Source organism: Molothrus ater, chromosome 18 (assembly GCF_012460135.2).
Source record: "Molothrus ater isolate BHLD 08-10-18 breed brown headed cowbird chromosome 18, BPBGC_Mater_1.1, whole genome shotgun sequence".
Taxonomy (NCBI): domain Eukaryota; kingdom Metazoa; phylum Chordata; class Aves; order Passeriformes; family Icteridae; genus Molothrus; species Molothrus ater.
The window spans coordinates 2,786,789-2,808,863 of NC_050495.2; the positions used below are offsets into that span (position 1 = coordinate 2,786,789).

Genomic DNA, 22,075 nt, shown 5'->3' on the forward strand with positions numbered 1-22,075 from the left:
AGCGCCGCCGTCTCGCGAGAGGGGCGTGCACGGTTTGACCCCGCCGGCTCGCCGTACCGCGGCGGGCGGGGCCATGCGCTGAGCTGTCACGGGCTCGGCCGAACTACGGGGCGCCGCAGCGGCCATTCCCCGCTGGGCCGCCGCCGCCATGCCCCGGTACGCGCAGCTGGTGATGGGCCCGGCGGGCAGCGGGAAGGTGAGCAGGGAACGCGGGGAACGGCGGGGAACGGGGGCGGCGGGAGCCCCATGACGGCTTCTAACGGCCGTGTGTGCCTTGCAGAGCACGTACTGCTCCACCATGGTGCAGCACTGCGAGGCGCTGGGCCGCGCCGTGCAGGTGGTGAACCTGGACCCGGCGGCCGAGCTCTTCAGCTACCCCGTCATGGCAGGTGAGCGGCGGCCCCGGCACGGCTGGGCCCCGGCGGCGCCGGGCACGGCTGGGCTTCCAGCCAACCCCTGGCCGTGCGCCCGGACCGGTTCTGTTCCTCTAAAACGGAGCCCGTGCAGCAGTGGGGGAAGATGTGGGAAAATCGTTTCAATAAAATAGCGTGTGAGCCTTAAATTGGTGATTCTAGTCTGGTAATTCTAGTCTGGTAGCAAATAGTACTCAGAGATGTCAGAGATTAACGCACTCTTGTACCAGGGATAGCTCCCCGCATCACGGGCTGCTGCCCTGTGCCAGCTCCAGCTCAATCCCTGTATTTACCTGCACCGGTGGTTGAGATGTACCGGCAGATGCCTCAGCTTTGAGACCAGCAACAGTGTTTGTGTCTGGACAAAGATGATAAGAAAAGCGCATCTTGATCTGGCCACAGCTGAGATACTTTCAGAAGAGATTCATTAGAAGATCCAGGACCATAAGAGCAAAATCTGGGGAATGAGATGTTTCCCAGACAGTCACCAGGAACCCTCCCCAAATAAGTCCCAGGAAGTATTTAGCATATATTTATTTGGGGTATTAAGGCATTTGTGTAAGTTTCATGAACTTAACCTATTATGTTTGGCTGCTGGCTGTGCCAGGGAGATCCCACAGCACTGCTATGAAATCCTGTTCGTTTTCTCAGCTGCCAAACTGTCTGCAGAGCCCATTCCCTCCCTGCAGAGCCCATTCCCCTGCAGCCATCCCTCCTGCAGAGCTCATTCCCTGCCTTTGGTGCCGTTTGTGTGTGTAGACATCCGTGAGCTGATAGAAGTGGACGATGTCATGGAAGATGAGTCCCTGAGGTTTGGCCCCAATGGTGGCTTGGTGTTTTGCATGGAATACTTTGCCAATAACTTCAGCTGGCTGGAGGAGAGCCTCGGGCACGTGGAGGATGACTATGTTTTGTTTGATTGCCCAGGTAAGCACATGCCAATGTTTCGGTATCACTATTCATAATCATTGGAAAATTTGGTTGTAGACTGTTGTGATAATTCCCATTTTGTTGAGCAGTTAACAGTTGTCAGAGTCACTTTCAGGTGTCTCAGGAGTGAGCTTGGTCCTGGGCTGATCTGGGTGAGACTGCACAGATGTTTGGTAGCATCATGAGCTGTGGCAACTGCAAACTAGCACTAACTGGAGACCAAAGGAGGAAAAAACCTCCTTTTATTTATTTTTCACTTCACCCAAACACAGTCAGAGCTGCCTGAAAAGAGGGTGCTTTCCTTACCAGTTTTTTATTTAAGTCCAGTTCCCCTGTCTACATATAACTGTGGACTGTTCCTGTTTGCTTCACATTCCAACCTGTTAACATCCTGAGTGTGCCCCAGGTCAGATTGAGCTCTACACACACCTGCCAGTGATGAAGCAGTTGGTGGAGCAGCTGCAGCAGTGGGAATTCCGTGTCTGTGGAGTTTTCCTCGTGGATTCTCAGTTCATGGTGGAATCTTTCAAGGTATCCATTTGAAATCTGTTAATAAACTTCATTTTTATAAAGAACAACAAGTCTGAGCCATCCAGGGAGCTGGGTTTGCTCACAGGAAAAATTGCCAGGTCCAGGGAGATGTGGTTGCTGTCACCAGCTGCCTCAGGCACAGCCTGCAGCAAGGACAGTCCCAGATGGATGGAAAGACAGCCAGCACTGTGAGAATAGTCAGACTGGGACAACCCCAGAGCAGCCTGGTCTGACTTGGAAGTGCTTCTGTTTGAGCAGTTGTAGGAGCCAGGTAACCTCCAGAAGTCCCTTCCCACCTAAATTCTTCTGTGATTCCACAAGAGCTTTCTCAGACCCCAAGAACAAGCAGGCCACCTTCCCCATTTAGCAGTAACTGTCCCAAGATGGGTTTGGGTTTTCTTAATGCCCTTTTAGTGGCAGATCCATATTTGAGGCTCCAAAAATTGAGGGGGTACTCGGCATCTCCTTTTTCCAACAGAGAATGATTCCTCACATGGCTTTGTGTCCATGTTCCATATATTCATGACCAGATTTGGCCTGTGGTTGAGTGTCCTGCGTGTTTGTGTTGTGCTTTTCTGTACTTTAATACATCATTTTTCATCCTCTTCAAGTTTATTTCTGGAATCCTGGCAGCTCTCAGTGCAATGATATCTTTGGAGATTCCACAGATTAACGTCATGACCAAAATGGATTTGCTGAGCAAGAAAGCCAAGAAGGAAATAGAAAAGTAAGTTCCAAAAAATTATTTACTCTGTAGTACAATATACTGAGGCAAAGTTCAACTCAAAAGTTGAGTCTAATGTTTCCCACAATTAAAACATGCTCTTTTGGAGTGGGAGAAGATGGATTGTGTTTATTTCAAACAATAGTGTTTAAACAGCTGGGTAAGATGCTTAATTTAGTCAGAGTCAAAAGAATAGCTCCATGTTTGTACTGATCTCTGGATTTTTCTGTAAATAATTATATTGGATCTTTTGTGTCATTCTGAACAAGACTTTCAGTGGTGATGATGACTTTGTTTCTCCAGGTACTTGGATCCAGATATGTATTCGATGATTGAAGATTCTACAAATATATTGAAAAGCAAAAGGTTTAAAAAACTGACCAAATCTATATGTGGATTGGTAGGTATACTGCTTTTGAGCTGGTACCTTAAAATTCACTATCATTTTTTGCCCCTTTTTGACTCCGTTTTTTAGTTCTTCACATAAGCATGAGATTCTTGATACTACTAATATGATAGTCTTGATATCTGGATTATAGCAAATGCATTTTCTTTGAATTCTTTTCTGTTGGCAGTTTTGGGAATTTGCTCCTGTGTAGAACTCAGGATTGGTAGCCAGGTGTTCTGAGGAGGGAATTGCCATTGGTTTGCAGTGTGACTAAATGGTATTTTAGAAGTCCAGAAACGAGGGGTTTAAGGAAGTGGCTTTGAGTGCTGTGATTGAGAATGAACTTTGTGCATTTCCCTGCCAACGTCCCTTGAATCCTTGTGCAGATTGATGACTACGGCATGGTTCGGTTCCTGCCTTTGGATCGCTCTGATGAGGAAAGCATCAACATCGTCCTGCAGCACATCGACTTCACCATTCAGTATGGAGAGGATCTGGAATTTAAAGAACCAAAGGTAAGGGATTGTTGGTGAGAAGATGAAAAATTGGAAAGTATCCATAATAGAAGTTGTGATATAAATATGTTCTTTGCCTTGCTAATAAATTATTGTCTTAGTACTGTTCAAAATAAGCCATGTTTGGTCTTTCAGTGACAATGCTTGTATCATCTTCATTTAGTTATAAAAATGAAATTCTTTAATATCATCTTGAGTATGCAGGTTGATCAAATGGTTGTTTAAAAGTATTGCTTTGGTTTTCAAAATTAACAGAATTTTAACCTTCAAATGCCAGAAATGACCACTAATATCACTTAGATGTTTTCCTGCATGACTGTTCAAAGTCTCCTAATGATTCCTGTGTTTATCCCAGGAAGGTTTATGTTTTTCTGTTTGTTTTGTTTTTTTTTTTTAACAGGAATGTGAAGAAGATAAATCTGCTCTTGTGGATGAATACTTTCAAGATCGTGTGGATGAGTAAGAAACATGTTCAAACTGGGAGGAAAATACTTTGTTTTTAGTAAAAAATAAAAATAAAATAAAAAACCCCAACCCCTACACAAACACACTTGATGTGTTATCTGTAAAATAACTAATATTTATAATGGAGAGTGAGTTACATGAACTCGTATCTACTTTAATAAACAATTTTTTTTGCTATGCTTGTGTGTGTTATAAAAATACATAGACCAGTGTTAGTACCTATAGAAAAGCAGAGCCAGAACTGGGCAAGAGGTTCAACAGACCAGCAAATCCTCATATCTAGAGGAAAAGGACTCAGAAAAATCTTGATCTGGCTGAATTAAACCATTCAAAAGCTGGGGAAACTACCGTGGTTTAATTGACCTCCAGACTGCCTTGGGATGAGCCATGCTTGGGGCGTGTTGAAAGGACAAACCCCAGCCCGGCAGCTGAATTACTGTGACACCTTCCAAACCTCCCCATTTTGTCTCCTGACTCATGCCGGGAGTCAGATACCAGAGGACAATTTCAGCAACCCTGGCTCTCAGGGAAGGTAATGGTTTGACGGCGATTGGAATGTGCACCTAAAGAATTGTATCCCTCTGGACACAGCGCGTTTGGACCCCTCTTGTGTTCCTTACACGAAGTGCCCCGTGCCGCCGGCTGGGCTGTGCTGGAAACGCACGGGAGAGAAACCAGCTGGGAGCGAAGCATCCCGGCACCCCTTCCCCGACAGGAGCGCTGCCTGCCGGGCCCCTCCCGGTGCCGGCAGTGCCCTGGTGGAGCAGTGCCTCTGGTGGAGCAGTGCCTCTGGTGGAGCAGTGCCCTGGTGGAGCAGTGCCTCTGGTGGAGCAGTGCCTCTGGTGGAGCAGTGCCTCTGGTGGAGCAGTGCCCTGGTGGAGCAGTGCCTCTGGTGGAGCAGTGCCTCTGGTGGAGCAGTGCCTCTGGTGGAGCAGTGCCTCTGCGTGGCCGCTCCCCGTACGGGCAGTGCCCGGGCACAGCGCTGCCTCCGGGGCGGTGCGCGGCTCCCGCTTCCCCTCCTCGCACCGCCTCTGCCGCTGCCTCATTTCCTGCAGCGTAGGCGGAGGAGGAAGCTCTGTGCCCGCTTTCCTGGCCGGTTCGCCCCGCTCCCCTCCGGCCCGGCCCCGCCGAGCCGCCTCCTGCCCTTCGAGATGCCGGTGAGCCGGGGCGGCGGGGGCGATCCCGGCCCGGGGAAGGGGCTCTGCTCGCTGCGGGGTCTGGCCGCGGGCACTGCGGGGAGCGGGGAATGGCTCTTCAAGGGAGGCTGCTGCGGGGCCAGCGCCTTCCTCTTCCTCTTCTCTCCTCTTCTTCCTCTTCCTCCTCCTCTTCCTCCTCCTCCTCGGCCCGGAGGGTGCGAACCCCGGCAGCAGCGGGGGAGAGGGCGGCCACAGCAGGGCTTTGCTCTGGCTTTGTTGGCACCACCTTCCCCTCAGTGGAATAAACTGATTCTCACACCCAGCCCCTCCCAGTCGCATCCTTCTCTGCCCCCCCCACAAAAGGTGGGTTGTGAGATGAGGGATTCCCAGTGGCCTGGCACAGCGCCTTGGAAAGTGCCTAAAACTGAACTCATTCGTTTTTCCAGGAAGAATTTGTTGTATGCAGAAAGCTGGTTTGTTTTTCACTTAAATCAGTTTTGTTGGTTTGTTTTTACTGCACTAAGTCTGGCTATTTTAATAATTATCTACTACTAATAGCCAGACATGGAAATAAATTACATATTTTTTAATGACCAACTTTCAGTGCAATGCCCCAAAATTCAGGCAGGTGAACAGGGCTTTTACCCCTTGGAGCTGCCAGGATGGGGTCAGGCAGACTGAGCATGAACTGTGCTTGCAGACCCACAATACAGATTTTATCCAATCTCCTGGTGCTTTCCTGGTCTTCACCAGAATGGCACCAAGATCTGGACTTAAATAGAAAGTAGCAATTGTTTCTGCAAGGAAAAAATGCTGGAAGCATCATAATGAACTAGCCTGTGACTCCTGCTTGATGAAGACGCATGATTGGATATGGAAATGTCTATTTTCAGTAGGATCAATAACCAGCTCTCCCTGTCTCTAGGCCTACCACTCCACTTTAATGGACTCAGACACCAAGCTAATTGGGAACATGGCACTGTTACCCATCAGAAGCCAGTTCAAGGGCCCAGCGCCTCGAGAAAGTAAGTTTATAATAATCTCTGAATTACTGGATGTAGCTCATCATCTCAGGGGCTGCTCTAAGCCAGCCCCAGCAAGAGTCACCAGTGGGAAATGGAAAGCTTTGCAGAGAGGAGGAAGGTTTTCAACTATTTCAGCTGTGCAAATCGTAGAGAATAATTATGCAGAGATAATCATGCCCCATGTTGAGCCCGTGGTTTCAGTAACCCAAGCCTCTGGTTGCTGTTCTGGTGCTTCCCCCTGTGCTCTGAGCAGGGTTTTGAGGAGGCTGTGCTGGTGTGAAGCCTCTGTGGCAGAGGAAGTGGAGGTTTAGCTACGGAAAGCTTACGCTCTGGGCTGCTCTGAGGGACAGCAGCACTGAGGGTGTGGGGCTTCAAAAACTGAAATTAAATTCCAGGCACCCCAACAGGGCCCACAGGCAGCCAGGGCAGATTCCCCTTCAACACCTGAACTTCCCAGGCAAGCTGTTCCCCAGAAATGTGGGGTTCAGTTTGAACAGGGAAATGGAAAGGAAGTGTTTCTGGATTTAAGCAGTCTTGGATGGTAGCAAAAGTCAGATTGTCACTGTGTTCTGCTCCCTTCCTTTATTTGAAGAGGATAATGGAATATGAGCGATTGTGCTTTCTCCACTTTTTTTCTATCCTTTTATGATGTTAAAACTCTGATGAGTTACTCAAAAGTGGTAGAAAAGTGGGGAACTGCTGAATTGCTGCTGTTTGTGAAGTGACATATCAGAGGGGAAGGAGAAGGGAGTAGGAAGCTTAAATATTACAGTCTGAACTCAGGGTGTTTCAGAAGTTTTCTGTTACGTGGTGCTGACTTCTGCTTTTTGTAAATACCATGGTTTTGCTTTTGCAGTAATCCTTATTTATGTACTTCAGTGAGTAAAAGTTATGACAAATGTAGTGTAACAGTGCACTGCTTAACTCTGTATTTCTTTTTTATAGCTAAGGACACAGATATTATAGATGAAGCCATCTACTACTTCAAAGCTAATGTTTTCTTCAAAAATTATGAAATTAAGGTAATTTTTCGAGATACTGAGGATATTCTAGTTCTTTGGAGGGTTGGTGCTGTGAATATAGATTCATTTTCAAGGAAGTAATTCTGGAAGATCACAAACTCCCCTTCCACTTGATCTTTAAAGTTGGGTAAATGTCATGAATTGCAAATCTCTCTCTCATGGGGAAACTGTAGCCCAAAATGGCTTGAATTCATTCCTGTTTCAGACTTTATCAGTTCCACAAAGTCCTGTAATCTAAGAGTTCCTGCTCTTGTTTTGCAGAATGAGGCTGACAGAACACTGATCTATGTCACCCTCTACATTTCTGAATGCCTGAAAAAGCTGCAAAAGGTAAGAAAACTGAATTCCTGTGCAGGTGGGAAACAGTCTGTTCTGAGGATTGCTCTAAGGAAAGGATTTCATGATATTCTCCTTCCAGGGGAACAAATAATCCTGGAAGGAGATTTGTCGTGGACCCCAGTCCCAGTTGTCAGAGCCTCAAATACTCCAAGGCTGTGGATGTGCTGTGTTGCTCTTCTTGATGAATTTTCCTGTTCCAGATTTGTGAAATGTTTGGGTCTAATGCTGTGTCAGTTCTTGTTCATAACTGCTAACCCATTGTTGGCCTGGTTCTTCCAGTGTAACTCCAAAGGCCAGGGAGAGAAGGAGATGTACACGCTGGGAATCACTAACTTCCCGATCCCAGGGGAGCCTGGCTTTCCACTCAACGCCATTTACGCCAAACCTGCCAACAAGCAGGAGGAAGGTAAGGCTGACCCAGGCCCTCTGAGGGTCACACTTCATTAACTGCACTTAGAAAAATTACTTTAAACCTAAATCTTCTAAATCTGCAGTCTGTCTTCTGAAGGCCGCACAAGCTGGATTTTCTGACCTTGAGGATTCCCCTGGTTCCATAGATAAATTGAGCTAATCAACTCAGCCAGCTGCAGCCTGCAGATATGAAACTCCCTCTCTGCTTTAAAGCAGTCTGACTTGTCCCTGTTAAACCCAGTTTGGGTTGGTGCTGCCCAGTTCACCCTGGTTTTGCTGTGCTGCTTTCAGAGGTGATGAGGGCCTACCTGCAGCAGCTGAGGCAAGAAACCGGCCTTCGCCTGTGTGACAAAGTGTTTGATCCTCAGAGCGACAAGCCAAGCAAGGTGAGAGTTCAGAGGCATCAGCACAGAGTCAGTGAGAGGCTGGGGGTGCTTGTTCAGCCTCGTGTGAGAGAAGAGAGATGATGGGTGAGGGTAACTTCAGCCAAGCCTGGCTGAATTTACAGCTGCAAGTTATCAGTAAATTTACTCTGATGTGATGTGACAGTGAGTGCCAGTTTGGGTTGCTTTCAAAAGCAGGGCAGTAATGAGAGGGGTCTGGCTCAGCTCTTCAAAGCACTGCACATCTGCTCGTGGCTGGGCTTGCAAAAGGAGTTCACAAGCGCGAGAGGTGCTGTTTCTCTTCCCAGGCAGCTCTGCTTTGAGAGCTGCTTTGAAGTCGATTGTTTTGCCTCACGTCGAGATTGAAAAAATCGCTAATCAATGAATGAGTCACCTCCTGAGTGTTCACATGTTTCATGTGCAAATGTGACTGCATTTAATGTTGAAATCACTTAGGCTAATTTACTTTCAAAGGCATAGCTTCCTGATGCATCCCTCATTTATGATTGTATTGGGATAAAATATAACAAAAGTAAAATAAGAGAAAGTAGAATTTCTCGTTTTAATTCAAGTCCTGTAATATGAACTCATTGTGTCCATTCCTGTTGTCTCGTTCACCTCAATTCAAGTGTGGAAAACTATGTGTAAAACTGGATCCTTAATATTTGTTGTGTGTCAGAGATTGAATACTTTAAAGTCAATGGAAACCACTTCTGATTTTCTGACTCTGTACTTCCTTCTGCAGTGGTGGATCTGCTTTGTGAAGAGGCAGTTCATGAACAAGAGTCTCTCAGGCCCTGGGCAGTGAAGCAAAGTGGCAACAACTTTAAGCATTTCCACAGCAAGATGTTTGAGTCTTTTGCCTTTGCTTTGGATACATTTTGTACCAAGAAAGAATTAAGTGCTTATGAAGTAAAAAAAAAAAAAAAAAAAAAAAAAAAAAAGAAAAAACCAAACCTGTCAATGAGTGATAGAGGGAGAGCAAAAAGATAAGTTGTGGAAGCAAATATTATTAAGCTGGTGCTTAATAAGTGATTTCTAACGTGCTGTTTCAGATGCAAGCTGCTTTGTAATCGTGGCTACAGCATTTCAAACAGGGCTTGTATTTAAGAGAAGAAGTGGGCTTGGCTGTGGGGCAGGGGAGCTGTGTCATTGCTCTGCTGGCTGGAGTCGGTGTCGTGTGTCCAGGGAAAACAGACCTCTCACGCTGTGTTGTCCAGTGCAGTGATTTTTACCTTGTTTTCAATAAAATTTGCTTGTAATTAACGTGGTAACTACTGTGTGTCTTATGGACAGCCTTCAAAGAAATCAAAGAGGTTTTTGCTTTTTGGTGAAAGGCTTTGGGGTGACCCGATTGTGGCCGTCCAGGACTTGAGGGGAGCCACGAAGAGCCTGGAGTGCCAGGACAAGAGGGAATGGCTTCACGCTGACAGAAGGCAGCTTTAGATTGGATTATGGGAAAAAACGTGAGGCATTTCCCAGAAGAAATGTAGGTTTTGAACGGTTTTTCTTCTCCATTAACAATTTTTATAGGCAGGAGCATCCTTATCTCGGAGACGTCAGTCACATTTAGCTGCAGCAACCATCAGCGTATTTGCAGAAGGACAAGGGGCGGACTCGGGAGCTGTGGAGGCACAGGGAGTGTGTGTCTCGCACCAGAACACTCACAGAGGAACGAATCCCCTCACAGCCGAGCTCGGACCCCGCTCTCCCCTCACAGCCCCGCCCGGACCCCGCTCTCCCCTCACGCCGTTCCCGCCTCCGCGAGGGGTCCTCGGCTCGGGCTGCCCTCCGCGCGCCTGTCGGGCCGCGCGGGCAGCGCCTTGGCCGCCTATAGGCGGTGGCGCGCGAGGACCCCTGGGTGGCGCCATTTTGGAGTGGCGGCGGCGGCGGCGGCAGCTCCGTGCCCGGTGCCTCGCTCGGGGTCTCTCCCGGTTCTTCCCCGGCCCCGTCCCGTCCCTTCCGCCCCGCCGGCGGCAGCATGAGTGTGGTGGAGCACGTGCGCGAGATGGCGGCCGCCGGGCTGCACTCGAACGTGCGGCTGCTCAGCGGGCTGCTCCTCACCATGAGCGGCAACAACCCGTGAGTGCCCCGCCGGCAGGGGGCGCGCGGGCCGTGAGGGACGTGAGGGAGCGGGGCCGCTCCTGGGCTGTCCCTGCCCCTGTCCCTGTCCTGTTCTCCGCCCCTAGGCTGCCCCTGTCCTATTCTCTGTCCCTGTCCTGTCCTCTGCTCTGCTCCTGCCGGGGATGGAGCCCACCTCTCTTCGGGTATCAGCATCAGCGTCCCTTTGGGGTGCCCCCTACAACATGGGTGTTCTGGCAGAGAATCATAGAATCACCGAAGGGACCTTGAAGAGTGTTGTGTTTCACCCCTCCTGACTTGGGCAGGGGCACTTTCCACTATCCCAGGGTGCTCCAAGCCCTGTCCAGCCTGGCCTTGGACACTTCCAGGGATGGGGCAGCCACAGCTGCTCTGGGCAATCTGTGCCAGGGTCTCACCACCCTCACAAGGAAGAATTTTTCCTTATATCCAATCTAAAGCTACCCTCTGTCAAGTGTGAAACCATTCCCCCTTGTCCTGGCACTCCAGGCCCTTGTAAATTGTCTCTCTCCATGCTTTTTGTTGGCTCCCTTCAGGTCCTGGAAGGCCACAGTTGGGTCATTTGGTCTGCACACATGTTAGGAGTTTTATAGAAGGGGTTTTTATAATGTGGGAACAGGAATAAAATGTAGGAAAGGCTGTACAAGGAGCTGAGTTGCCTTTTAAACTTGAGTCCAAACAAAACTGTTCTGAAATCTGAACAGGTGAAATGCTGGATCCTTAGCTAATAAAAGGTGAATGAATCCTAGGAGAAAGTTGATGCAGTGTAATGGATGTTTACAGCCTGTGGCTTGTTACAGAAAGGGTGGGGGCAGTGGCCAAGCAGCCAAACATTGAGCTGCTGCTGCTGCTGAGGTGTCAGGAGTGGCTGCTGCGTTTGTTTGTTTACAGATAACAGAATTTGGTGAGATAAGCCCTGTGTGAGGAGTCAGTGCTGTTACCCAATGGTCGTTCCAGTGCAGTGAAGGGGCTGCAGCAGTTGCAAGTTGAGGCCAGACAAACCAAAGCTACAAATACTTTGTTTCTGTAAGGTTTTGATTATTTTGCAGCCATCTCTTCTCAGCCTTTCTGTCTGCATTTCTTCCAGGGAGCTGTTCTCTCCCTCTCAGAAGTACCAGCTCCTTGTCTACCATGCAGACTCCCTGTTCCACGACAAGGAGTACAGGAATGCTGTCAGCAAGTACACCATGGCCTTACAGCAGAAAAAAGCCTTAAGTAAAACCTCCAAAGTCAGGCCTTCTACTGGGAATGCTGCATCAACACCCCAAAGCCAGGTAATTAGGAACTGATGATGTGCTGCACCAAGTGATCACATTCCCCCTTCCAGTTAACGTTTGCTGACTCGATATTCACTGAGTCACTGAGGCTGGAAAAGATCCTTGAGGGTGAATCCCTGCCAAGTGCATCACTGACCACATCCCTGAGCATCACCTTTACGTGTCTCTTAACCACCTCAGATTGTGCATTTATCATGTCAAATAAACCTGACATTTAAGGCTAATTAGTTTGATAATATCTGTGGTGTTTTCTAATGCAAAACTTTAAATGGTCTCCAGCATGAAATTTTTCTGTATGTGTACTTCATACTTTTAATTTGAAGACAGGAACAATGTGAACTAGCAGTGAGCTGCATTGTTAACTTACATGCACCAAATATTTTTCAACACAGTATAAATATTTATGAAGAAACCTTATTAAAATTTTCATACCTGATTAAACCAACATCATATTAAAATCTTTCTTTTTTGTTTCAGTGTTTACCATCAGAAATTGAAGTGAAATACAAAATGGCTGAATGCTACACAATGCTGAAGCAAGATAAAGATGCCATTGCTATTCTTGATGGGATTCCTTCCAGGCAGAGAACTCCAAAGGTGAATTCTGGCAGGTTTTTGTCACAGCCTCGTGGTCAGTGTATCTCTAGGGCAGCACATACTATGTAGGTTTAATGGCATTTTGTCTTTTTCATTAGTTAAATATTGTTTGGTAGCATCCCCTAATTTTAAATTAGCTGATTTGGACCCTTTTCTTTCAAATCATACCAATTTTGTATTTCCTCTGTTAGAAAGAATTTAAAGAAAAAAATGAAAGGAGTTAAATGTTTTGTGCATCTTTATTAACTTCTTGTATAGTTGGAGCAGTGGCAAATCCTTGAGAGGCTGGAGACTTTGGCAAGTAGAAAGTTTGCTAGTGCTCCATCTTTTAAAATCTTTTAATCCTTTTCAACAACACTTTAGATAATGTTAAATATTTATATCCCTTTGTGGTCTGCAGTGCCAAATCTGTGGAGTCTTTGCTCGTTGGCTCTGTTACTCAGAAGGGCTTAAAAGATTAACACATCAGATCAGTCAGCTGTGTTTCATGTTAAATTGTCCTAAAAGTGTACAGGCTTAAACTCCAGTTAATGTCAGAGTGTTCTGACCAACTTGCAAACAGAAAAGTTTGAGAAAAGCAAACTTTTTGCCTATATAGGCCAGTAAATGGAAGTGCTGCAGCAGAAAGCAGCTCCTTGTGTTGTGAGGAGCTCAGATAATTTCTGTTCTTTGGCCAATCATGTCTCCATTCAGAAGCTGGATGGAAACTCTCTCTGACTTTGCTAAGTTAATTCAAACACTTGCATGGACAGAGAGATTCCTGGAGGGGACTGATTAAGGGATGTACAGATCCTTCTTGGCATTGTGTACTTGCCCAGATTTTGACTTCTTTGCTGCAGAGCACAGATTTCAAGGTGCACTGTGCACATACAAAAGATTGGAGATTTCATTTCTGTGCTCAGAGGGAAGCCACAGTTTTCCTTTTGTCCTATATGGTACCTTGGAGTGTTCTCAGAAATGCAGGTTATGTTGTCCTCTGCCCAGAGCAGAGGCAGGCAGGCCTGAAGGCAGAGTTGTGACCTTTCTGAGTGGTTCTTTGTCCTCCTGACCCTCGGCTGTCCCACTTTGCTGTTGTCTGCAGATCAATATGATGCTGGCAAACCTCTACAAGAAGGCGGGGCAAGAGCGCTCCTCGGTGACGAGCTACAAAGAGGTGCTGAGGCAGTGTCCCTTGGCCCTGGATGCCATCCTGGGTGGGTGTCTGCACTCTCACTACTCAGCCCTGGTAAAATTTGAATTACACTTCTGTAGCTGTCTTGTATTTGCATGTCGTACCCACATTATAGAAACTGTAGCAGGCCCTGTCATCAGCTGCTTGTGCTTGTCAGGGGATGGAGTTTCTGCCCCTCAGACCTTTTGTATCAAAAGCACTTTTGGGTGGCTGAGACTGATGTGTGAACCCCTGTAAACAGGTTTGCTCTCACTGTCAGTGAAGGGAGCAGAAGTGGCCTCCATGACCATCAACATCATCCAGAGCATTCCCAACCTGGATTGGCTCTCGGTGTGGATCAAGGCATACGCCTTTGTGCATACTGGAGACAACACCAGAGCAATAAACACCATTTGGTAAGAGTTGGAAGAGCTTGGTGCAATCGAATCAAACATAAATTCTTGTCTAGAATGATATTCCAAGTGTCATTTATAAATAACAGGCACTTATTTTCCCTTGAAGCTCTTTAGAGAAGAAGTCATTGCTCAGGGATAATGTGGACTTGCTGGGGAGCTTAGCAGACCTGTACTTCAGAGCTGGAGATAATAAAAACTCTATCCTAAAATTTGAACAAGCACAAATGCTGGATCCTTACCTAATAAAAGGTGAGTAAATCCTCAGAGAAGGTTGACCTGAGGAGTAACATGCAGTGGAATATTGTGTATTGTTTACCCAGCTTTCAGTTCAGAATTGACATTCAGAAGCTGCATGTCTTGAACCCTTCTAGGTAGTTGCACACTTTAGAGTAGGTGTTTGTGGGTTTTGTGGCTTTTTTTTTCTTGTGAATGAACTTTCTATTCCTTGAGGATTGATCCTCCAAGGTGTCTCTTTAGGAATGGATGTTTATGGTTATTTATTGGCACGTGAGGGTCGGCTGGAGGATGTGGAGAACTTGGGCTGCCGGCTCTTCAACATTTCTGACCAACATGCAGAGCCCTGGGTGGTGTCTGGGTGAGTTTTCTTTCCTTTCTCACCTCAGCTCTGAATTTGCTGAATGTGGCGGGTTTCAGCTGGCACAGTGGGTTCAGCTTGTTTTGTTCAGAAGGTGCTTTGCTTTCCTGTCTGTTCTGTTCCTGGGTAACTTACATTAGCTCTCTGTAAATATCTATTGTGGTTTTTTTCTGTCTGTTAAATTTAGAGTTACACACCCGTGCAATACCAACAATATATTAAATAGTAACAGTTTTAACATCTATATTAGGGTGTTTTAAATTTCTGAAGAAGTTTTTTTCTTAACTTCAAATACAAGGAGTTGAAACACGAGAAGTTGAAAACCCCCGTGGCTGCACACAGGCCCTGCAGGCAGTGATGTTTCCAGTCCCTCTCCTTGTTCTGTAGGTGTCACAGTTTCTACAGCAAACGCTACTCCCGTGCCTTGTACCTGGGAGCCAAAGCAATCCAGCTGAACAGCAACAGCGTGCAGGCTCTGCTGCTGAAGGGAGCTGCCCTGAGAAACATGGGTCGGGTGCAGGAGGCCATCATCCACTTCAGGGAGGCCATCAGGCTGGCCCCCTGCCGCCTGGACTGCTACGAGGGTGAGCCCTGGGCAGCTGCTCCAGCTGCTCTCTGGGAGGGCTGGAGTGCTGAGGGTGAGGCAAGGGGGTGCACAGCAGCTCTTGCCCCCTGTAAATAATTGTTACCCCAAAAGCTGTGGTGTGATCAGGGAGGGATGTGGGAGAATGTGTGGGTTTGTAAGAATGATGTTCAGAAAGGGGTTTTCTTGGTTTTTGTGTTGTTTAATCTGGAGGTAAACAAACTTGGGTGGTTTTAGCAGCTCATTTTTGGATGGTGAGGTTAACTGATGGTTAGTTCTGCTGGGAGCTTTGTCTTGTTGTATTTGTTTAAATATTTAAATCTGGCTGATCTCAACAGCAGCTTCAAGTAGTGAAGAGTCCAGGTGAAGTGTTAATTCTCTCAGTATTGGAATTGGACAGAAACATTAGATGAGGTGTACTTAGGGTTTGAGGTTTTTTTCAGTGCCTGACCATTAATAAACATCAAGTCAATTATCTGTAGAATGAGTATGTTGACAAGCACAGATTCACTTTCTCAATTGCAATTTATATTTGCTTATTGGAGTGTCAGCTGTTCAGCACCCGAGTGCTACTAAGTGCAAACAATAGTGGAGGGCTGAGTGCCTGTGGTGCTGAGTCAGACCCTGAAGTGTTTCCATGTGACCCCACCAGGTCTCATCGAGTGTTACCTGGCATCCAACAGCATCCGTGAAGCCATGGTGATGGCAAACAACGTGTACAAAACCCTGGGGGCAAACGCACAGACCCTCACCCTGCTGGCCACAGTCTGCCTGGAGGACCCAGTCACGCAGGAAAAGGCAAAAACATTGCTGGACAAAGCTCTCACACAAAGACCTGACTACATTAAAGCTGTGGTAAAGAAAGCAGAACTTCTCAGTAAGTTCCTTTTCCCCCTGTGTTGGTTTGTTTAAAGATACCTTTGTACATGGAAAGGTGTTCTGGAGCCACATCCATGTGGAGGATGTGACAGTGATGGTACAGCCCAGGGGTTTATCAGTTCTGTCCTGAAGGAAAAATCACAGGAATTCATTGCATCCAGCAGCTGATATTACACTTAGAGCAATTGCAAACAAAATGTTTTGACTTCAGAGTAGTTGTAATTGTGAATGTAACAGCTATTGCAACAAAAGGCCATTGTTTAGAGTTAATCTTGCAAGAAGTAGAGGCCTGCTCTGCTGACAGCTCTAGAGGGACAAACAGCCTTGTGTTGGCAAGACTGTGAACACTATGACTTTTTATAGATTTGTCTCAGCTGTTGATCAAAGCAGTATTTTTGCCTGTGGACAGGCAGAGAGCAGAAGTATGAAGATGGGATTGCCTTGCTGAGGAACGCCCTGGCCAACCAGAGTGACTGTGTCCTGCACCGCATCCTGGGCGACTTCCTGGTGGCTGTCAACGAGTACCAGGAGGCCATGGACCAGTACAGCATAGCCCTGAGGTAAAGCACACCCTGCCACTGCAGGGGGCTGGTAACAGCCACTCATCAGCTTCACTGAGTACAAAGATGAGCTGCTGATTGATTAGGAGGAGAATCAGAGGTGGCTTTGTATCATTCTCCATTAAAGTAACAAAACCACACAAGTGACACCCAGGTCGTGAAGTGGTTGGTCTTAAGATTTCAAACTGAGAAGTGCAAAATGCAGGGACTGTATTAATGCTAAATATGTCACCAGGCTTGTGATTCCTTGACTAACAAAAGGATTAAGGCATGGAATTATTTATAATTATTAATTATTTTATAGTCGGACTTTAAGATCCATTCCTTTACATTAGAAGGTGCATATAAAAATGAGCTGTTCTATAAATTTTAATAGTATGATTCAACTTAACATAATCTAAAGGCTATTTTAGGGTGTTACTTTTTAAAATATTCCCATATTTTGATTGCAACATCTGCAATTTGCCTTAAACCCAGCACTTTATGTCCCCTGCAAACTTGCATAGCTTAAATGGGTCAGCTGGTTTTTGCCTGCTTAGATTATATTTAGTCAGAGTCATTTAAATTTTTACTGCTTTCATGTTACTTTATAATTAGTATTGCTGGGAGAGGTGACTAAGTTTTCTGGAAGAGTGGGATGTTTAGATAAATGCATTCTTGGGGATCAGAACTGTTTTATAAAGAGATTTAAGACTCAGTGTTACAGCAGCTCAAGGGGAAGTTGCATCATCATCTAAAATAAGCTTCCTGATGATGTTAAACAGGAAGTGCAGACAACAGGATGAGATTTTATTGTTACTCTTTACACTGAGGCCACAAAGAGAAAAAGTTTCAAGACAATGCTTTATTTTTGTTCCTCTCTTCAGTTTGGATCCAAACGATCAGAAGTCACTGGAAGGGTTGCAGAAAATGGAGAAAGAGGAAAGTCCAACAGATGCCACCCAGGAAGAAGATGTGGATGACATGGAGGGCAGTGGAGAGGAGGGGGACTTGGAAGGCAGTGACAGTGAAGCAGCTCAGTGGGCAGATCAAGAACAGTGGTTTGGGATGCAGTAAAAGCCTCCTGCTCCTTGTTTTGGCACCTGAACACACCACCAGGGCCACTCTGCTCAGAAGAACAGAAACTATGATTTTTTTTTTCAGTAACAAAGGACTTGTTTTGTTTAAATAGACTCTGAAACCAATTAATAGTTCTGTGCATCTCAATACTGTGGAGATTCTTGATGCTTCTTATTTATTAAGTGTATGGGACTAACTGCATCCAAGGTTATTTACAACTTCCATTTTGAAAAATTCCTGCTAAAACTAAAACCATCAGAATCTGAGGTGTGTAATGAGCCTTTTGTTTGTGTTGAAAACAATGTCTGAGTTCTGTCCAGGGCTGAGTGCTTGGGCAAGTTGTAAATCCAGTGGTTTGTACCCCTTTGTGGGAAAGGCCTTGCTCATTTGTGTGCAGCCATTTGGGTCTGGGGGAGCTACTTGAGTGTGGCTGAAAGCAGCACTTTCCTTTTGCTGTGTTTGTTCAATTAATTTGTCTTTTTCTAGGGCATTACCTGTGCTGTCCAGGATGAATTTGGGACAATAGGCAACTTGGACTTGATGGACACTTTTTATAGCTGATTTCTCTGTGTACAGAATTGAGCCAGTGGTGGTGAATTAAAGTAATTTCCTCAACCCTTACTAAACCCTGCAGTCACTTTAAGTCTGTGCATGAGCATTTATTTTAAAATGCAGTTTAGTTTTATTTCAGTATGTTCCTGGAAGGTTTTGCAGCAGTGACTCAAAGCACTTTACATTCTGTGTACAGCTCTGACATTTGAAATGCTATAAAAAGAATTAATCCCTCTTCCCTTGCACTGCTGGAGAAATTGTTCAATTATGCAAATACACATATTGTCCTGGTTTTTCCATGTTTATATACTTCCTGGTTTTGTCAGGTAATTTTTGAATTTATGTCTTTTTCCCCTCACCTTTTGAAACAAATTTGCTTCATGTACAAATTTCCAACCTCAGCTTTTCAAGGGTGAACTGCTTTGGGTAATCTAGAAACTGTTTCAGTTCTGTGGGCTTGATGTGTGGGAAGAGGAATTACTTATTTTTCTTACAGTTCTGATTTCCTTAGTCTTTACCAAATGTGGTTTTATAATCTTTATATCAAGTGTTTAATTCCTTTTGTATTTATTTTGTTACCACAGGTATGCTGGAGCACACAGACTTTTTAGACAGCTAAAAAAATAGCTTTGAGTATCAGTTGGAGGAAAAATGGCTTTTTGTTACAAACACATGACATGGAAAAGAAGCTTCTCCCCGAAAGGCAGATAAGGGTAAAAGATCCCTCTGTGATGTTGTATCAAAAATGCACAACAAAAGAGGCAGATTATTGTCTGTTTTGGAAATGTTGTGGTGTGTCATGGCTTACAGAGGAGGAGTCCAAGAGTTCATCCATTTAGGAAAAGAAAACAGCTGCTTGTCTGTTCTCTCTGGAATTCTGTGGGCTCGAGAGTTTCCAAAATACCCAAATGAGTTCTGGTTCCCTGAAGGTGGTGGGGGAAGAGCAGCAAAGCAAAGCTGTCCTGGCCCTTGGGCTGGCACGAGCTGCTCCTGCTCCTCAGTGAGCACATTCACCAAGTGTGGAACATCTCAGGAGAGCAAACATTTCATTAATGACTTCCTGGCAGAGGAGAGGCCTTGTCCTGTTCATCTCCTTGCTGTGGGATGCAGTGAATGGATCTCAGCTCATCACATGTCTCATAACAGAAAAAACGTGCAAGATACTCAAAGCATCTATTTTTATATAAAAACCCTTTGCTTTCTCCTCACACTCAGCATTCACCAGCTGAAAGCTGGGTAGCTGCATTAGCTTTCTAGTTGTATTCCAGACCTCTGCTGAGAATGAAAATGGAGTTGTTTGTGTTACTAAACTAAAGACAGGATACATTTAATTGATGAGGAGTATATGAGATATGTGCTGTATTTTTCAGCCATTTCAGTCTAATGATTCCTTTGAATAGGTCATTCATTTCAGGTGGAAACCACTGGCTTTGCACATTTCTCTGAAGTATTTATGTAGAAGAGCAAACAGGAGAGCCACAGTTGTATTGAAACCATTCTGGAGTGTGTTTGTAGATAATCTGATAATCTCTGCTTTTAGAACAGGCAGGAAACTAAAACGACTTCAGGATGAGTCCTTGGGTGCAGCTTGAGCAAACAGGTCCAGGCACAGCTCAGAACACCTAGAGATGGCTGTCAAATGTGATTTGTACCCTCACAGCTTTGGTTTTCTGAGAACTGGGTTCCTTCCTGGAAATGGGAGCTTGGGAGAGTCTGCAGGTGAAGCCTGGTGAGTACCTGGTGGGATTTGTAGCTGAGTGTGATCTGTGCTAAGAGCTGCACTGTGGCTGTGGAGCTCTGAGGTGCCACACATGGTGAGATTATAAAGGAAGATATATTTGGCTCTCACTTCAGAATTCTAGGGGGATTCTGCTTGCCTATTAATGAGCCTTCATTACTGCTTTAATTTTAGAATGTGATCTCTGGTTCTGCAGAGTCTGGTACTCTCCAATGCAGTTACAGGCATTTAGTTCAGGGAATACAACAATTAGTCCTTAATAAGCAGCTGACCTCATTCCCTGCCTCAGTCACATGCTCTGCACCCAAGAAGAAAAGATCACAAAGGCAAGAACTGAAGTTCAGGCTCTGTTAGATCAGTGATGGAAGTGGAACAGTTTGGACATGAGGCAAGAAATCCGCTGCCATCCAGTTGTACTGTGAAGGGTTGGAGTGTCTGAGGTGCTGGGTAAGGGCAGAGTGCCCCTGTTTGCCTGAAATCCTTGAATTTAAACCACATATTTCATTACTAACTTCTAACTCTCCTACTTTGACAGAAGTGATGGGAAAGGGACAGAATTTCATCAAACTGTACCTAGACTTGGCTAAGGGCTAAAAGGCTGAATTGACCAGAGTCTGAAAGCAGCACACATTCATGGTGTGCTTAGAAATTGCCTAAATAATGCATTTACTCCTGTCATGTGCTGATAACACCTGCAATACTGGCAGGGTTTCTAGTTCTGGAGATTTCTAGATCTTGGGAATTCAGGAATTGTGAAGCAGAAATAAAGGAGGGACTGAGGACTGCTGGCCAGTATCAGTATTCTCTGTTGAACTGAGGTGCTTCTTTTGCTGCTGCTGCTGCTGATTACAGAGAGATTTTTGATTAACTGGGACTTCCCCCTTTCAGTAACTGTCTTCCTCATTAAGCCTCTTTGTGTGTGATTCTTCCCTTCTTGCTTTTCAGGAGCTCAGTGATGTGGAAACTGATCCAGCAGGGCAGGAGCAGGCAGGATTTCTGATTCAGCAAACCTTATTCCCTCACTTAGATCTCAGTGGTAAGGAAATCTGAAAGGCTGGCTCTGCCATTCTTATTTCAAGTTACACAAACATACCACAACCAAATGTATTTAAAAAACCCAGATCTGTCTTAAATTTAGTGACCTTAGGAGGGCTTAAACTCAGTATAAACCTATGATTTCAAACGAAATAGTCTTAGTTGGTTAAAATGTCCTGTGGAAGCTGGCCAAGAGGAGGCAAGGATGTATATAAGACTAGGTGTTTGGGGAGGAAATTGATAATAAAATACAGTTATTTTGGTGCAAAGGGGGAAAAAATAAAATGTTCACCTGGGGAACTTGAGTGTAACAATTTATGTGTTAAGGAAAGCCCTTTGGCCAGTCCCCATCACTTGATGGAACAACACAATAGAAGGAATCATCTCTGTTTTCACTCACAGGCTCTGCTTTGCAAAGTCTGGGCTGTGGGAGTGGGTCCCTGCTGGATGTTTACTCTGTACAAGCCTCTCTCTTTCCAAGAGCTTCCAGAGGAGCCAAGGACTCTGTGAGTTTGGAGATCAGATTCCTTTTCCTCACCCATCATCCCATCAAAATAGCCGTGTGGCAAATGGAGTAATGGTTTGGGGTGTGAGGTAAAATCCTGGGGCCTGATAAATTGATGACCAAAGTCTTCTCTGCACCTCCATGTGGGTAAACTGTTGGGATGAAATCTTTTAGAAAAGCAGGTGCTCAGAGCTTCTCTCATTTCTCACCCACTCTCCTGGGGGTGGATGTGGGCTCTAATCATACTCAAATTCACCTCGAGGTAAAAATAGGGATATTGCCTGCCCTCTGTATTTAGAGTTTCATGTAATATGTCCATAATGCCTCATGACTTGAGCTGTGGGGAGTGGTTTCTTTGCTCTGTGCTGTCAGTGGGCTCATCCATGTGGTGCTTTAGAGCTGGGGCTTTGCAGGGAGGAGAGGAGGAGGAGGGGGAAGATGAAGCTGTTTATTTCAGCATCTCTTACCACATATTCTTGCACGGAGCACCTTGGCAACCCACTGAGCATCACGTTCTGCTCACATGGCTGAACTCCAGCTGGGGGACTCATTCTGCTTAAACTTGCAGATCATCATTTAAAGCAATGTTTGAGGTGTGAGTTGGTGTGAGTTGGCTCAGGAGCTGCTCACCAGCCCAGGAACGCAGCTCAGTGCTGAATAACGACTTCTCATCAGGGCTGAGCTTTCCTTGCTGAATAACTTCCCATGAGGGCTGACTTCCCATCGGGGCTGAGCTTTCCTTTTGGC

At 45.8% G+C, this 22,075-nt stretch overlaps 3 protein-coding genes across 3 annotated transcripts; all 3 read left to right on the forward strand.

Moving 5' to 3' along the window:
- Nucleotides 1–79: 79 nt before the first annotated feature.
- GPN3 (GPN-loop GTPase 3) lies at nucleotides 80–4,143 on the forward strand. The gene is made up of 8 exons (XM_036393177.2): nucleotides 80–196; nucleotides 281–389; nucleotides 1,173–1,340; nucleotides 1,750–1,874; nucleotides 2,486–2,601; nucleotides 2,902–2,998; nucleotides 3,373–3,501; nucleotides 3,902–4,143. Exons 1-8 carry the CDS (start codon nucleotides 149–151, stop codon nucleotides 3,962–3,964), a joined length of 855 nt encoding a protein of 284 aa, XP_036249070.1. The 5' UTR covers nucleotides 80–148; the 3' UTR covers nucleotides 3,965–4,143.
- A 300-nt stretch (nucleotides 4,144–4,443) lies between these two features.
- ARPC3 (actin related protein 2/3 complex subunit 3) lies at nucleotides 4,444–9,548 on the forward strand. Its single transcript, XM_036393179.2, has 8 exons — nucleotides 4,444–4,498; nucleotides 4,558–5,123; nucleotides 6,028–6,127; nucleotides 7,073–7,149; nucleotides 7,411–7,479; nucleotides 7,768–7,894; nucleotides 8,191–8,285; nucleotides 9,028–9,548. The coding sequence occupies exons 1-8, from the start codon at nucleotides 4,444–4,446 to the stop codon at nucleotides 9,088–9,090; spliced, it is 1,152 nt and encodes a 383-aa protein (XP_036249072.2). The 3' UTR covers nucleotides 9,091–9,548.
- Nucleotides 9,549–10,156: 608 nt separating this feature from the next.
- Nucleotides 10,157–18,124, forward strand: ANAPC7 (anaphase promoting complex subunit 7). The gene is made up of 11 exons (XM_036393497.2): nucleotides 10,157–10,364; nucleotides 11,470–11,656; nucleotides 12,137–12,256; nucleotides 13,338–13,449; nucleotides 13,669–13,822; nucleotides 13,929–14,071; nucleotides 14,300–14,417; nucleotides 14,805–15,001; nucleotides 15,653–15,877; nucleotides 16,289–16,439; nucleotides 17,306–18,124. The coding sequence occupies exons 1-11, from the start codon at nucleotides 10,264–10,266 to the stop codon at nucleotides 17,493–17,495; spliced, it is 1,698 nt and encodes a 565-aa protein (XP_036249390.1). The 5' UTR covers nucleotides 10,157–10,263; the 3' UTR covers nucleotides 17,496–18,124.
- The last annotated feature ends 3,951 nt before the right edge of the window (nucleotides 18,125–22,075 follow it).